This window comes from Telopea speciosissima, chromosome 9, assembly GCF_018873765.1.
Source record: "Telopea speciosissima isolate NSW1024214 ecotype Mountain lineage chromosome 9, Tspe_v1, whole genome shotgun sequence".
In the NCBI taxonomy this organism is placed as follows: domain Eukaryota; kingdom Viridiplantae; phylum Streptophyta; class Magnoliopsida; order Proteales; family Proteaceae; genus Telopea; species Telopea speciosissima.
In genome coordinates this window covers 8,396,511-8,413,527 of record NC_057924.1, presented here as the reverse complement: position 1 = coordinate 8,413,527, position 17,017 = coordinate 8,396,511, and the positions used below count along the sequence as shown (strand labels likewise).

At 40.1% G+C, this 17,017-nt stretch overlaps 1 protein-coding gene across 1 annotated transcript; it reads right to left on the bottom strand.

Moving 5' to 3' along the window:
• Nucleotides 1–1,236: 1,236 nt before the first annotated feature.
• On the bottom strand, nucleotides 1,237–15,451 carry LOC122641056 (protein HEAT-STRESS-ASSOCIATED 32). Its single transcript, XM_043834375.1, has 5 exons — nucleotides 15,303–15,451; nucleotides 2,871–3,062; nucleotides 2,561–2,771; nucleotides 1,504–1,727; nucleotides 1,237–1,392 (listed from the first exon to the last, which is right to left on the bottom strand). The coding sequence occupies exons 1-5, from the start codon at nucleotides 15,423–15,425 to the stop codon at nucleotides 1,282–1,284; spliced, it is 861 nt and encodes a 286-aa protein (XP_043690310.1). The 5' UTR covers nucleotides 15,426–15,451; the 3' UTR covers nucleotides 1,237–1,281.
• Between the last annotated feature and the right edge of the window lie 1,566 nt (nucleotides 15,452–17,017).

Below are 17,017 nucleotides of genomic sequence, written 5' to 3'. Positions count from 1 at the left end.
CTCCCATAAGTACAAATCCGTTTGTGACCTCCAATAGGGCCCACCCAACCAATGGAACCAAAATGGACAAAAACCCACACATGAACGTGTCAATCCAAAATGTCTCTCTCTAGAGTGAATAACGATCCTCTTTACTCAACTACCCTTTCAGCCCAGAAAATTAAAGTATGAAACCAAGTAGCTTTCACATATAAAAAACTTTCACAAGAAAAAAGAGGAAAAAAACATATAAACCACCAAACAAGATATTTTTTTGGTAGAACAAACAAGATATATTCAACAGCTTCCACTTCTAAACGACAACAGAATATAAAGCTTATCAATATCTCAGAACAATTAAGTAGGTGAAGAAATTACTGCAAAGAGTAGAACCCAAGCGATGATAGGAATCTTCAACAACTCCACTTCAATCTCATAGCCAGAATACTCTCTCGATTCTTAGAGTCTCCGAGTATGTGATCAGTTTATGTTTTTGGATCAGCGTTCTCTGTGGGGGGGGAACGTGGTGCGCACGTTACGAGGCAGTCATTTTACCCCCTTTTGGACATAAGCCGTAGATATACTAATAAAATGGGCTTTGAAGCAGGGCTTAGACAGGTCTTGAAAACAATCAAGAATAAATAACTATAAGCCAAGGTGTAAATGAGAACGGTTAATTCAAAGGATGGTCCCTTATATTGAGGTCAAATCAGATAGCCACAACCAATCGAAAATCCACCGGCTGTTACTTCATAAACCAACAATACTTGGGGTTAAATTAGAAATTTACTTGGATTAAACGTGTCGATCCCGGACACCGGTCCCAGTGCAGTAATTTACAGTTGCTTAACCAAATCTTTTACAGTAACCTCATTTACCAAGGGATACTTCTAAATAGATCCAGTGCTCCTGCATTTCTTGGATGCCGATTGAACAGCTTACCCCACAACCACCTGGGAAGATAGCCAATCCAGAGCACAAGGCAGTGCAGCCCTATCATTGCTGTCTTGGTCCTTCGGTCCAAATCAGCAAGAAGGGAGCAACTTGGGCCGTTGCTAGGATGGGCAATCATGTCTTTCAACCCCCCAACCAAAAAAAAAATGTAGCTCAAATTCAAACATGGATTGTTCATTTACCGATCCAAGAAGTATATATAATCAGTCATGTATACAATCAGAGCACCATATCGAGCAGAATGTATATAGTTCTCCCACTCGAAACACCAGCAGTTCAAGTCTCAAGTTATTCACACTGATAAGGGCGTTTTTAGATTAAACAGATAGATATAGATACACTGCCACTTCAGAACAGAAAATATGGGGGACCTAGAACAGAGGTGTGGTTTTTACCTAAGCTTCGACCTCGAAGGCACTCCAAATCCATCACCTGGGAATGATCCACAAATAGATTCACCTGAAAATGTGTACCACAAGGAAAATAATGCACATTTTATCAGAGTTCAGAATCCAAGGCATCCCAAATAATATTCAAAGAAGAAAAAGATTGAGAGAGTGAGGACAGTACTCTTGGTCCATAACATTTAATAAACCACTCTGAGGCTTTGGGGTCTGATACTTCAAACATAGTCCTCTCAAGTCCTAGGCGGCCTATGATCTTTGCAACAATGTCTGCTCGCATAGAATCAGCATGTTTACACACATCATCGGCATCTATCATGATCATGTCTGCTCCAGCTTTCAAACATCTTTCGGCCCTTCTGATCAAGAATTCCACATCTTCAACAATTTCTGTGGAAAAAAGGGCAACATGAATGAGTATAAGCATAGAATTTTTTCTACTAAATACAGTAACACCTCTCAAAACCAACATCATGTCGGAAAGATTTAGAGTGCCATCCAAAAAGGACTTACAAATGGAACAAGAATAATATGGCTACATCTCATAGTTAACACTCAGATTGGAAAATCAAGGAATGATACCAATAAAAAGGAAGTACAACAGTGAAGGCCTTCTGTGCCTCAATCATGAAAGCAGTCTAGCATGACTCTTAGACCAACACAAACTGAAATGCATTCTAACCAGTAGTTACAAATGGAATAAGAACAATATGGCTACATCTCATAGTTAACACTTTGATAGGATTGGAAAATCAAGGAATGATCCCAATAAAAAAGTAGTACAACAGTGAAGACCTTCTGAGCCTCAATCATGAAAGTAGTCTAGCATGAACTCTTAGACCAATATGGCTGCATCTCATAGTTAACACTTAGAACATAGTTGTCACGGCGGTTAGGCAATCCAAGGTGTTGGAGAGGGTAAAAAATCAAGGCGATACCAAGTAGGCGCCCAAGTCAACCACAGCGCCTGAACGCCTAGGCGACACCTTGACAACTATAATTTAGATAGGATTGGAAAATCAAGGAATGATCCCAATAAAAAATAAGTACAACAGTGAAGGCCTTCTGAGCCTCAATCATGAAAGTAGTCTAGCATGACTCTAGACCAACACATACTGAAATGCATTCTAACCAGCAGTTGAACTCATCATAGCACTAGATTGTAGTACTCAATTAAGTTTGCAACATAAACATATAAATCTGCAAATAAAGTTTGTGAGTACCAAATGTTTGGGGAACTGGAACTATATATGCCCCAAATGCTCTATCCCCAATACTTGGGATGTCAGACTTGTCAAACTTCAGAGCAAACTGAGGCTTGGCTTTCAAGCCACCACTCTTTATCATGCGTACAAATCTCAACAGAGTATCTTCTGGAACTTTAAGTGAACCAACATTCAGCTCAATTGTGTCAAATCCCAAATTCTTACATTCCTGTGAGGATGAGTCAGAAAAGGAAAATTAACTGAAGAAAAATCTAAATACATGTCCAACAGAAGCAAAATAACAAAGACAAACTTACTCTCCACAAACCTCAAGATATTGTTTAAAAGCGGATGGTCCTTTGTGAAGCAAATGTTCAGCCCAGTCACCTGTACTGACATAGACATCATGTCTATGGGCCATGTCAGTTATTTCTTTGATAAATTGCTTTGGCATCAGACTTTGAGAGCCCCCCGAGAACTTCAAACCATCAACAACCTGTCCCATAGACTCTAAAATATCCTGCAATGGCACTAAACAAGTATTAGAATTAGTAGGAAAGGTTATCACTTATCAGAAATAATATGATAGAGAACATCCGAAACCAGGAATATGGTTAATAGTGAGACCTCAATAGCCAAAACCCTGGTAAGAGAAATATCCCCATTATTGCAAAAACAGCAGGAGATCTCATGTTTTGAAGAAGAGAATCCACATAACAATTGGATTCCCAAAACCTGGAGTAATGATTCAGAATATTTCCAACCATGTTCCTATATTAAAGGACCAATGCAACTGAACCTAACCATATTCCTTACCTCGTTTTGAAGAGGAACCACACAATACTTGGATTCCCAAAACCTGAAGTACTGGTTCATAATATTTCCAACCATGTTCCTATATTAAAGGACCAATGCCATTGAACCTAACCATATTCCTTACCCCTTTCAAATCTCTCCTAACCACATTTCTTCCTTCTCTTTCTCTCTCTCACATCCGAGTCCCCACCACTTTCAATATCCAAGTATCCCCTCGGCTTAAAAAATTAGTTCATCAACTTGATCATCATTATCTCATACATACACTATGAAGCAAAAGAGGGATATCTTTATGAACTCGTCATACATAAAATTGAATTACAGGGCATAAATTCCCTTTGTCATATGTCTCTATCTAATATTTAATATTAACTGAAATGGGTGTCAGATCCATATAAGCTAACTTTTTCTCTTACAAAATGAAAATCAACTTCTATGAGTCCAGTCCTTGCATGGAATACTGGCAAGTGGGAAAATAGCAAGGCTGTGATGTAATCACATCGAAATCTGGCAGAAGAAAAAGAAACAGTTGCAGATACTATCATACTAAAGTGGTTGTAGATGCTAAAGTGGTATCAATACAGCAATGGCAACAATGAGAAATCTTGATGCTTGCCTCAATATAAGAGAAAAGTCCAACGAAGATGAATTAACCACTTGTAGACCGACCACCCCCTAGGAAAATTACACTTGTTTTGGGTACAAGGACAATTCCTCCCAAACCATAAACTCCTCTACTGCAATACAGCTTATATAATATATAAAAAGAGGTATTATGTTGTCAGAAACGAAGCTACGAAGACTGTGGGGATGGCTAGGGCAAAGAAGTATGAGAATCTCTATATCAACCTAAACACAAAAGAAGAAGAAAAAGCCAAGTATAAGATAGCCAAGATGCGAGAATGAAAGAATAGAAATTTCGATTAGGTAAGGTGAATCAAGTGTGTTGGTAAAGGATGAGGACATTGCGAAGAAATGGTATGAATACATCTGTGACCTATTAAATGGAGATGGGTCGAGTTGAAATGACCCGGACGATTACATTATTCAACAAGACACCACATGCTATAGATATGTACGAAAGGTTGTGGCAGAAGTTAAAGAAGCCTTAAAAAGGATGAAAGTAGGAAAGAAACCAGGCCAAGATGAGATTCCAATAGAAGTGTGGAAAACCATAGGAGGTTATGGGATATATTGCTTAACCAATCTGTTTAACAAGATTATGCACACAAGAAAGATACCCGATGAATGGAGAAGAAGCATTATAGTCCCAATCTACAAAAATAAAGGTGATATCCAAAACTGCAATAACTATAGAAGCATAAAGTTGATGAGTCACACTATGAAACTTTGAGAGAAGGTTATTGAAGCCCATTTGAGAAGAGGGACTCATATCTCAGTGAACCAATTTGGCTTTATGCCAAATAGATCCACGACAGAAGCTATCTACTTATTGAGGAGGCTCATGGAAAGATATGGAGAGAGCAAGAAGGATCTTCATATGGTCTTTATTGACCTTGAAAAAGCCTACAACAGAGTCCCAAGAGATTTAATCCGGCATGTTCTAGTGAAGAGAGGGGTGTCGAGTAAATATGTGGATGTAATTAAAGATATGTATGAGGGCGTAGTCACTAGTATGAGATCTGTGGGAGGTCAAGGCAAGGAATTCTCAATCAAGATTGGGTTACATCAGGTATCCGCCTTAAGCCATTATCTTTTTGCGCTTATCATGGACGACCTAACCAAGAGCATTCAAGATGAGGTCTCGTGGTGTATGCTCTTCACCGACAATATTGTCTTGGTGGATGAAACAAAAGCAGGGATTAACACTAAATTAAAGCTATAGAGATCAACCTTGGAAACAAAAGGCTTTAAGATTAGTAGAACGAAGACAGAGTATATGACATGTAATTTCAGCCATGCTATAATGGATACTGACATGGTGCGAATTGAGGAAAGGGAGATACTGCAAAGTGACTATTTTGGATATTTGAGGTCAATCATAAATAAGAAAGGAAATATAGAGGATGATGTCTAACATAAAATTAAAGTGGGATGGATGAAGTGGAGACTAGAGAGATACGTCCGGAGTACTGTGTGACCGACGTATCCCTTTAAAACTTAAAGTAAAGTTCTACATGACTGTTGTACAACCGGCTATGATGTATGGGGCAGAATGTTGGGTAGTTAAGAAGTGTCATGTTGAGAAGCTATATGTAACAGAGATGAGGATGTTAAGATGGATGTGCGAAAAAATTAGGAATGATAAAAGTAATGAATGATCGTATTAGAGCTGACTTGGGAGCTGCCCCGATCAATGACAAGATCCGAGAGAGTCGTTTGAGATAGTGCAGTCATGTTCAACGAAGGCCTAGGGATGCCCCAGTAGGGAGTAATATGATTCCGATTGAAGAAGCTAAAAGAGCTAGGGACAGGCCTAAAATGACCATAGGAGAAGTTGTGAGGAAGGACATGCATTGTCTGGGTCTTGTACTGAGTATGACCTTGGATAGAGCCTTTTGGAGGGCAAGGATCCATGCACCAGACCCCATTTAGCTGAGATTTTCCTAAGTTGCTGGATTGTGCCTCATTCCTCTTACTCCCATCTTTCATTTATCTTTTTCCATTTTCCTTCTCCCATCTAATTTCCCTCCCTTCCTTCCCCCATCTTTTCATACCCTCCTCTATTTAGGCCACAGTTTTTCCTACTTTGTGTTGTTTTTTGATAAATAATAAAATAATTTTTTTTATTTATTTTTTTTTTAAATAAACATTTATTGAAGATTAAAAAGGGGGCAAACAAGCCTAAAGACAGACTAAAGGCAAAGCAAGCTAAAGCTTAAAAAGGGGACTTAGTCCTAAAACATATGGGCAAGGGCAACAGGCCACTCGTTCACCCAAGAAAAATAATAAAATAAGGCTACAGGGGATCTGTGAGACGCACCGAGGGAGTCCTTATCCTAATCAATCGTCGGGGGATCTCAGCATATAAACCAGGCCAATCAAGAGCCACACGGGCCAAAAGAGCCGCCTCCTCTGGCGAAAAGGGAGATGGAATTTTTTGCAACCCCACTCCTAATTCCTCTTCAACCTGATGTTTTTCTACTGCCGCATCCGCCGCCTTAATACCAAGATTTGCATTCCTTTGACTTCGAGTTCTGCCAATAACTGGAGGTGCCATATGGAAACCCACACAACCACCACGAAGAGCATTCCTACGTCCACAATTTTCCCGACCCAACACCTGAGTCCACCCGCCTTGCACCTCCACATGATCAGATTGGTCATAACCCAACCCACAACCACCCAAACTTGGTTGTGTAGAGATGTCCAAGTTGTTATTAGTCTCTATTAGAGAATTAATATCAATCTGGGCCACATGGGTAACCTTTTCCAAGTTTTGATTCAAAGAGTCAAAACTTTGATTTTCTTTATGAGCAAAATCCAAATTACACCCCTCCAAAGTCATGTAATTTAATGAGGTGGGAGCCGCCAAAGTTGAATTTCTGTCCAAAGGGGGATCCTTCCTAGCTTCCATTATCGCAGCCGCCCGGTTTGGAGCTTCACCCCTGGCCGCCCTAGTATCTTACATTGTAGTAACATTAATATTTCATTGCTCTTTTAAATAGTCTATAAAAATGTATTAAAACAAAATTTCAAGCATTACAACATTCACAACACAACAACAACTACTACTACTACTCAGCCTTATCCCAGCAAGCATTAAAATATTCCCAATCAAATTCAATATTAAAATATAAAACAGAAATGCGGGGCATTACATCCTCCCCCCCCCCCCCCCCTATAAAATTTTGTCCCTTGAAATTTGGTTACATATTTAGCCATCAAATAGACATAGTTAACTAGTCCATATACCATCCTACTAAGAATCAAATTCCATTTTAATATCAAGATTAAATCCTCAAGCAAGAGGTGTTCTAAAATTCAAATTTTTTTTATCCCACCCACGTATATGCCCATGTGTGCTCTCATTGACCCCGCGCTGGTGCAGGGACTACACGACCAGGCAGCGATCTCTTAGTCGAAACCTGGGCACTTTTTGTGCAAGTTTTGAGGGCCAGATGGCCAAATTAGGTCCTGAAACTTGTAGGAACCCCTATGTTTAGAGTTTAGGCCCTCTAAACATAGTGGAACCCTTCAATTTTAAAAAATCACACCCAAAATGATAGTTACTTCGGACCATAGGTTGATAGTGTATGTTGTATACATTCTCTAATATGGCCTATTCCACACAATGTTTAATATTAGAACACATATAATTCAAGTAAAGCAACTTAAATATGCATTTGGAATGAATAGACATCAAATTATAAACCAGTTCATAAATCATACAACATACATGGTTTATTACAAAGAGTTTCAACTATATCGGAATAAAAAAATAAAAAAAAAGTCACCCTATGCCCATCGAGTCTTAGACTCCTAGTACCACATCGAGTTCCAGGCAGGATCAAAACCACTAGAATGCCAAATTTCAAGTATTTATCCTATATTTTTTGCAAAAATTAGTTTTTGGAAAAAGTTATATACCTCCAACATTGCATCTTGCACAAATCTTCCAACAATGCAACAAATCGTCGCTCCCACTGCATTCCTTTACTGCCTAGGTACTTGTTCCAACCTAGTACAACCGTGATTTGGCCAAAAAAGCACCAAAACTGGGTTTCCAAACTTCTGAGTCAAAACTAGGCAAAATGAGCGAAATGGGTCAAAATTTTGACCCATTCAGTATGAAATGTGGTATTTAAAGCATGGTCAAAGTAATGTTTCGGCCGAAATTTTGACAAAATGAAACATTTGAATGAAATTCAACTGAAACCTCGAAATTTCGGTCGAAATACGTGCACTCCATGGTATCGTATAGGGTTTCATTTCAAGCCCTCGCGAAACTGAAATATTTCACCCCATTCTGCGAAATTTTGGCAAAACTGTGTACCATGGGTGTTATTAAGTTTGTAACCACTTTTTCTTTACCTCTAGTCACTCTCGCACTGTTTAACAAATAGAATCTGTTGAAGGGTGAAATAATGATTTCATATAATTGCTGAAAAGCGTACGAAACTTTGAAAACAACATCTGATCACATGTAAATGACTCGATGGGAAGAACCGTAAAATCAAGTTGGGGCATCATTTTAAATTAGAGGACTGTTCCACCCCCTAATCGTTTTACCCTTTCTTTCTTGAAAAACAGAAAGTCCTCTCAAAAGCATCATCAGTCATCTTCCTTGTGAAACCTATTATTGCAACTTCAGCATTATCGCAGGAAGAGAAAAAAACATAGGAGATTCATAAAACCAACCAAAATATAACTTATTACATAGCCCCAATCAAGAGAAGGATGTTCTCGCAGCAAAAAGAGCATCTCATGCATAATTGGCCCCCACGAAGTTTTGAAAAACAGGAACGGACAACTCAAATTCATGGATTGAAGAATGTGAATCAGAATTTTATAAACTATGCAATGAGATTCTACTACACTCTTGTGGAATTGCATGTGGGCTCAGATTGCTGAGAGAACAGATAATAAGACTAAGAACTTTGGAATTCTGATATGATCCTGGATCTCAGCCCACAAAACCAGTTCAGCAGGTGAGGGTGCCCAGGACTATATTAGCCCACACCAGAGTTCATTACTCTCAGGTGGGACAGCAGGATTGTAACATTCCACCACGCTTCCGAACCGACGTCCCGGACGGCCCACTCCATGGCAGCTTTCACTCCAGACCCCTTGAGAACCAGGTAGCCCTTTCCATTGGTCGCCCCTGCCGGTACCCTGACCCATAAACATGGCAGCCCGCTCTGATACCACTGATACAACCCTGGATCTCAGCCCACAAAACCGGTTCAGTAGGTGAGGGTGCCCAGGACTAATATTAGCCCACACCAGAGTTCATTACTCTCCGATGTGGGATACCCAGCAAAGTTCATTACTCTCGGGTGGGACAGCAGAATCGTAACAAATTCTTATTTGAAGAAAAACTCCGGCGGCAAGGGATTGACCCAAACACCCGCAAGCCCTTGAGTGAATTTGAAGCACAAGATGAGAAGATATGCAACAAACATGAAGCCTACTTTGCAACCATCTCATCCAATTAAACAAAAAACCATATCAAGTTTACAACGTGGGACTGCAGTTTCCATTAACGATTCAAGCTACTATGATGCTCAACTAAATGAGGTGTCCCAACAACATCTGCCAGTCACCGAGCCAGCCTTTGATCCTTTTTCCTTTGATTGAATTCCAAAAGCTCAAAATCAATTCGATGGGACCTAATTCCAGCCTTATGTATCAGCAACACCAAGATTTCAGATCTTCTGATTAAGAATTAAACCCAATTGGAGACGAGCTCAGGTTTTGGATTTCTTCAATGCCTCGTCTAGCTTCTTGTGATAACAAGACAGAGACACATATTTCAGAGAATTCTATCTCAACATTGAGAATGAGTACTGGCTCCTTCTTCAATGAAGCAATACAGAGTTCTAGAAACAACTGCAAGATGAACAGTTGTAACGCAGCAGAATTTCAGACAATTAATAGTGCTAATAAAAATCATACAGAAGCAAAGAATGATGTCTTCTCATGGGATTCAATGTTTCTGTTTCAGCTGAATAGGATAAAATCTGAAGAAGTGAAGATACATTCAGGTAATGAAGAAGAGAGACAACAAATAGAGAGCCTAGAAATTTTTGGTAGCATTCCATTAACGTAGTCTCCAAGGATCTAACTGGGGCGAACTTTGATACCTTTGAGCAGATTTAGATCGTAAATTCGACATTGATTTCCACCCACCAATATAGAAATTTCATTTTCCCCATCTCTTTTTTTCCCTCCCAATAGATACAGACGTTGATAAGACATCAAATATCCTACTGAAAGGGTTGATGATTCTTTGAATTGCTTTTCTTTTTAAACTTGTTTATTTACAGGAGGCTTGAAATCATTCAGGTTTACATGAACGAAAAATTGTATTCTAATGCTGCCAACAGAGAGACAGGGAGGGAAAGAGAGAGAGAGAGAGAGAATGAGTCATACAGATAGACCAAGAGTCTAAGCATCTGCCAATGCCAGACGCAAGATACAGCGACCAAGAGTACTGCAGAGCCGTCAGACATGACAAAGAAACAACGATCGAGGGAGAGGTTGATGGAGAGAACAGAGACCAAGCTGAAACAGACTCGACAGAGACAGAGAGAGAGAATTGAAAAAAAGAAACACTTGGATTGATGAAGGTTCAGTAAGGAATGAGGCATAACCGCACCTAACTACAAGTGTTCACTTGAAGCTAATCGCTTATTGGAATAAAACAAAGGGCAATCATAAGGTGGTGTAAAATTCCAAATACACCTATAGAAGTGTCATTCAGACCACATTTGCGGCTTCCCCCAAGTTGACAAGAGCAATAAAAATGTGACCACTTCATCCCTCAAGCTGGAGATTTATTGAGCTGAATATCTTCAGAAGCCATTCAACTAAGGGGTATCTAAAACATTGAGGCAATGTATCAGTGGGAGCATGTCCATAAACAAAAGAAGATTCGGTATCATTATTGATTTGAGATAGACAAGACCAAGCTTTTAAAGCCCATGATCAATTTTTCCCCCAAGTAGGACTTTGCTCAAAGATTGATACTTCACAAAGCAAAAACACATTCACAAACGCATAAATATCAGCTGTGAACTTGGGAACACTAGAAGATTCTTTGAAAATTTAAGGACATGCAACAAAATATAATGAATGGAAGGCAGGAGTAAGAAAGGCCAACAGTACGGATATCAAAAACAGCACATTGCCAACCCATAACTGATCAGAAACATATGGTACTTCAAGCATAAAGAGAGGTTCATAAGTTCCATACTTATTTGGTCGCATTTGGTAGGCAGCACCCAAATCAGGATTTCAACCAGCAACAGAACCACTTAAAGGAGAAGTGGTCATTGCTGCCAGTTGAGTGCAAATTGTTCTGTTAAAAATGGTGTCAGCATTCAAGCACCATATGCCCAGAGCTCTGACACATTGGACACCAAGTGCCATGGAATAAAAACTCGGCGAGATCTCGCTAATATCTCACTATTTTGAGATGGCGAGACGATATACTAGGCGATACGAAAATATTACATCATCTTGCCGAGATCTCGGTTCAACTTGATTGGAGCAGCCTTTATATAATTCCAGATCTCGACCAAGATCAGTCGAGATCTCGCAAAGCTCGCTGGTTTCGGCAGAGAACACACACTCCACCCCAAACTGTAATGGTTTTGGTCGAATTTTCCACCGGAAAGTCATCAGATTAGGACCATGGTGCCCCCACTATGTACCAGAAACGCCCGCATCACAAACAATCACAAGCTCAGGATGAGGACACGAGTATGAAGACCATGTTTGAAAATTTTGGAAGCATGAGTATAGATACTACTAGTGAGCATCAGTCGTGGCATGCATCTCAACCTCGGTATGATTATGAGTATGGTCATGAGAGCACCGGTTCCAAATACAGTGACTATGGTCAGTTAAACAAACTTAGTAGAATAGGATCCACCATGGAAATAGAGTTTGTGGCTTTAGAAAAAGTTGATGCTAAAGCCAAATGGTTACGAATATCCCCTTATGGTCAAAGCCTATGCCATCTATATCACTTCATTATGATAGTGAAGTTGTAATTACTAAGGCAAAGAGTAAGGTTTATAATGGTAAGAAGAGGCATATACGCCTAAAGCAGAGTATGATGAAATGGTATATTACTGAAGAAACATAGCTATCGAATTTGAAAAGTCAAAAAAATAATTGGCTAACATGTTTACAAAGGCTCAAACCATCAAGATTAAACATGGAATATCTAAAAGCATTTACAAAAGAAAAAGATGTTTCAAAAAACCTTTTTAGTTCTTTGTTTTTGCCTCCTACAACTTTTGACATCAAGATTTCCCCAATGTTGCTTCTAGTAAAGCAAAGTAGTGGGAAATGTTTAGTCCCACATTGCTTATGGAAGAGAGTAGAGTTAGGTTTATATAGTATAATGAGAACTACAAGGGTTGGGTTCTATGAAAGAAAGGCTCACTATGCTCTCTTGTCGGGGGGGGAGGGTTCGAGGTTTATTTTCACACATGTGTGGGCCAAAACCGAGCCGGATCGTGTCATGATGCGACATGGTGCAGCATGGAGTAGCCTTTGTGTGCATGGTTCCTTTTTCTGGTGGCCGAACTTGTAACCAGATATTTTTTGCTGATGTCATATGTTTTTTCTGACATCGATTTATGTTGGTTTCAACGTTGGCCAAAGCATGTTCTAATTTGGGTTTATTAGGAATTTAGTCAATTTACTGACATGTTTTAAACTCTAACTGATGTTCAATGAAATTTTACCGACATCGGATGAGCGTCGTCCAACGTGTTGCCGATGTCGACGATGTTTTAAACTCTCTCTCTCTCTCTCCTCCCTCCCTCCCTCCCCCTCCTGAGACATATTTTGGTCCCTCTTGAATATAATTTTCCTAAGTGTCTCTCTCCCTCATATACTCTCTCTCTCTCTGTTTTGACTCCCACTTTACTGTTTTAAGAGTTTTATGAGTTCGATTCCTGTTAATGACTGAGTACCACCTAAGTGTGCCCCAATGCGGCCTAATAAGTGATTTCAACAACTGCTAGAAGGCCTAAGGGGCTATTTAATCTTGGAGGTTAATTCGTAAGAACCCATAATGCACCATAGGGGACCGACTACGATGTTAAGGATAGTGACCAGTGGCACAACTCAGCCCCATCAAGTGTTCGTGATTTTCATTCGTGTATATAGCTCTCCTACGTGATAACTTTCATCTTCAAGTGTTTAAGTCGTTATAATAAGTTTTACATTCTCAATTTCATTAGTACAATTGCCAACACCTAAGGTTACAGAGAACTTCAGACAAGGCTCGTGGGCTTAACAGCGCCACTCGCAGGTTTCGAGATAGGCTTTTGGGTCTCTTTAGCTTTCGAGTTTGAACAACAAGGAATCGGTTTTCAAGCTTCTAGGCTTGCGTGAGGCTTTCGAGAATATCTGCTTGTTTGAGGGAAATCAAAGAACAAGGTATTCACTTACTTTAGCTTTAGTGAATTCTCACTACAATTACAATCCCTTGCTTGTGTGTGTTGCTTTCTGTCTCACATCGGCATTGGGTTTGTGTGAAGCTTTGGCTTTTAGTCAACAAATGCAGGTTGCTTTTTAGTTTGACGAGTCTGTCCTTCAACAATTTCATTGCCTGGCCGGCCAGCCCCAGCCTATGATAGTTGAGTTTAGCTACAGCCCTTCTGCATGCCCTTGCTTTATCTACATTCCATCCCATTCCCAGGTGCCTCCGGGTGGCACCCAACATCCGCCTTTTATCCCTATGCCAAAGCCTCGGCAGGTTCCTTTCCATAAGCCGATCTAATAGGAAGAGACAAAAAATGAGGAAAAAGGAGATCATCACTATTGGGTTAACCCAAGCTAGTCGGACCCTTTCGCTAAGCTTTTTTCAGGGGAGGAACGAATCCACAAATCAAACAAGTGAACCAAGTTGTTCGAAGCGATCCAAGTGAGACTGGGACTACGTACTACGCGAATCAATTATTCGTTCGGTCAAGTCCAATGCTGAGATGACTGGACTCCCCAAAGAGTGACATAGGAAGCCACATCAAGCAACCCTGGCCAAGCACTCGAAAATCCCAATCAAAAAAATACAAGTTCATACTCATCTGTTGATGGAAGAGAGCCTGGGTTGCCAACCTTTGCTTTTGTTGTGCCGGAAGGGGGTATGAAGGCTACGCAAGAGTTTTTTTTTCCGCAGATGACGAGGCTTTTGAGTTCCTATTATGACAGCTAGCTGGAAAAATAGAGACCATTGATCTAGGAGATGACCCCTTTGCCCAACGAATTGAAGACCCCTGGAGTCAGCTATGGCTTTACTCAACTCAAGTTGTAGAACGAAGTCATCTACATAGCACTCAACCTCGTGATGAAGAAGTTCCATTCCTCTTGATGATTGAGTACCACCTAAGTGTGCCCCAATGCGGCCTAATAAGTGATTGCAACAACTACTAGAAGGCCTAAGGGGCTATTTAATCTTGGAGGTTAATTCGTAAGAACCCATAATGCACCATAGGGGACCGACTACGATGTCAAGGATAGTGACCAGTGGCACAACTCAGCCCCATCAAGTGTTCGTGATTTTCATTCGTGTATATAGCTCTCCTATGGTACATGATAACTTTCATTTTCAAGTGTTTAAGTCGTTATGATAAGCTTTACATACTCAATTTCATTGGTATAATTGCCAACACCTAGCACTGATCCTCTATTCGGCTCTAAATACAAAACCACGCCCTACTTTTCATATATTCTAACTTTCAAGCACTCCCTTCTAAATTTGACACAAACAATTTACTTTTTCTCAGAGGTCCCACTTCTTATGCGCGTTACTAATTATTTGAAAATTAAAGTTTTAAGATCATGATGCCGATCATCTCAACTTCACCAAAAAGATGCAATTCTTTGGAAAGTTTCTGCAGAAAAACATTAGGTATCTAAGCTCGGCTAAGTTTAATGAATTTAACTAACCAAACATCAGAAAACACGTGAAAATGAGTAAAATCCTTCAGAACAAAAAATACATAATTAAATAAAAACTATTCTAAATTGAATTGCGTTTTCCACAAAAATCTAGTCATCCGAAATGTCAGCAATCCTCTTAGGAGAAACAATTGGCATCTGAGCTCAATATAAGATGCTTCAATCCAATACAAAGTAAACAGAAGAACCAAAAGAATCTGAACGCAGACAGAAGAATGAATGAAAACTGAAGAAGCAAGCTAAAAACTCGCACAACCTCCACCACAATCATAAAAGGAAGGACATACAAATGAAAACTAAAAGAGTAACTGTTAGCTGAGGGGGTTAAAGAAGAACACACCTGGAGAACGTTTTGGCTCAAAATACTGTAATTAGGGCCTCTCATCTCAGTGACTCCATAACTCCGAGGCTTTTCCGGTCGATCTTCGTCCTCACAAAAGCTCTTCCATAGATACGCAGACATGATTCAACACGAGACTACGAAATGGAAGAGGAGACAGGAAGAAGGGGCAGAAGGAGGATCACAATCTTTGGTATTGTAATGTTGTTTTCTCGAGTGCGGTTTGTGGGACTCCGGAAGCTCGGAGTTGGTTCTAGAAGGTGTCGTTCGTCGTCTATTGTCTATGTCTAGTCTCCTCTTCTCGTCTTCAGGGATTTATCGGCATACGCGAAGGTCTAAAACCCGGACCTTTATCCGCTGCTGTGCACTGCAGCGTTGTTGTGCCATCGTGCGACGCAGCAGCGGCCATATGTGCACAATGGGGTTCGCTGTGTACACATGGCCGCTACTGCACCGCACGATGGCACAGCAGTGCTGCAGTGCACAGCAGTGGATAAAAATTCTTAAAACCCCGGGATAAGGTCCCACTACATCTAGATGTCACTTGGATCCTTTTTCTAGACGTTGGATTAAACAAGGGACAGATGTCATGCAACGGAGGTGGTTTTCCTTTAGATTCAACACTACTGCCAGATGTTGATGGCTCTATTTCTTGTCCTTATTGGCAGTAGACTGGTTCGGTCGGGCCTAGCTGGGCCTCACGGTGCTTAAAGCCTGCATCGTGATAGCCCATTTAAGTCTTTGGGCCGGGCCTGATCGGGTTTCAGGTTACAATCGGACTAGTGTAATCAATCCTTAACTGGGTCTAAAATGGTGTAAAATCGGACTGTAGGCCTATTTAAATCTAAACGGACTTTAAACGATGTAGTCATTTTTGAGTAGTGTGACACCCGATTTTGTTCCTTTCCAAATCTGGTTTCTCTCTCTCTCACATTCTTTCCACCAACATCCGATTCTTACAGCTTATTTCCTCAAATCATCTAGTTACTCAATTGTATATATGATGAAATTATTAATATGTTCTTGTAGAAATAAAAGACCATAACTTCAATGACAAGACCAGACTTAAAGACACAGAAAAATGGAAAGTATAAATACTATGTAGACACCCAATAAACTTCTACCATGTCATATTATCATGCAGATTTGATTTTCAACCTCCCCTGCGTCTTACATTCACTTTGATTTGCTCTTCTTTCTTAACAGCAGCAACAGAACTCTTTTCATTTCTTCAGTTTTTGGAGACTCCAGACCAGCAGCAGTAGTACCACATGGTATGTTATCTTTGGCCTCCTTCACCACTTCTTGCTTTGGATTGATCTTGGTTTCCTCCTTCTTCACTGTTGTCTTTGTTGTTACTCCACATGCTGAGGAATAGGATCCGCAACAACTTTTCTATTCCATCTTCTTATCCTCTCTATCTACTGAACCAGAAAGTCAGTCTCAGAATTTAATCTCAATCAGACCAATTGTATATAGCTCTCCGATGCTGGATGGTCACCTCCCAAGTATTTCTTTGTGGTTTATTTGGATGAAGTCATTCTGATCGATTATAACTGTTCTTTCCCATCTGAATTAAAACTCTAGCGAAATGGGTAGAATCAATTTTCTTAATTTGGTGGGTTTGCTTAGATTTAGGGTCACGTGATTCTCTCTTATTTAGTACATGTTTGAATCATAAAGAACTTAATATTCATTTGCAGCACGAATCCCAT

Bases quoted from the DNA above. Each gene is read 5' to 3' on its own strand.
- LOC122641056 (XM_043834375.1), bottom strand. From the start codon at position 15,425: ATGTCTGCGTATCTATGGAAGAGCTTTTGTGAGGACGAAGATCGACCG. The intron at 3,063-15,302 runs GTGTGTTCTTCT...GTGCCATTGCAG, and splicing joins TGAGCCAAAACGTTCTCCAG to GATATTTTAGAGTCTATGGG. The intron at 1,393-1,503 runs GTACTGTCCTCA...ACACATTTTCAG, and splicing joins TTAAATGTTATGGACCAAGA to GTGAATCTATTTGTGGATCA.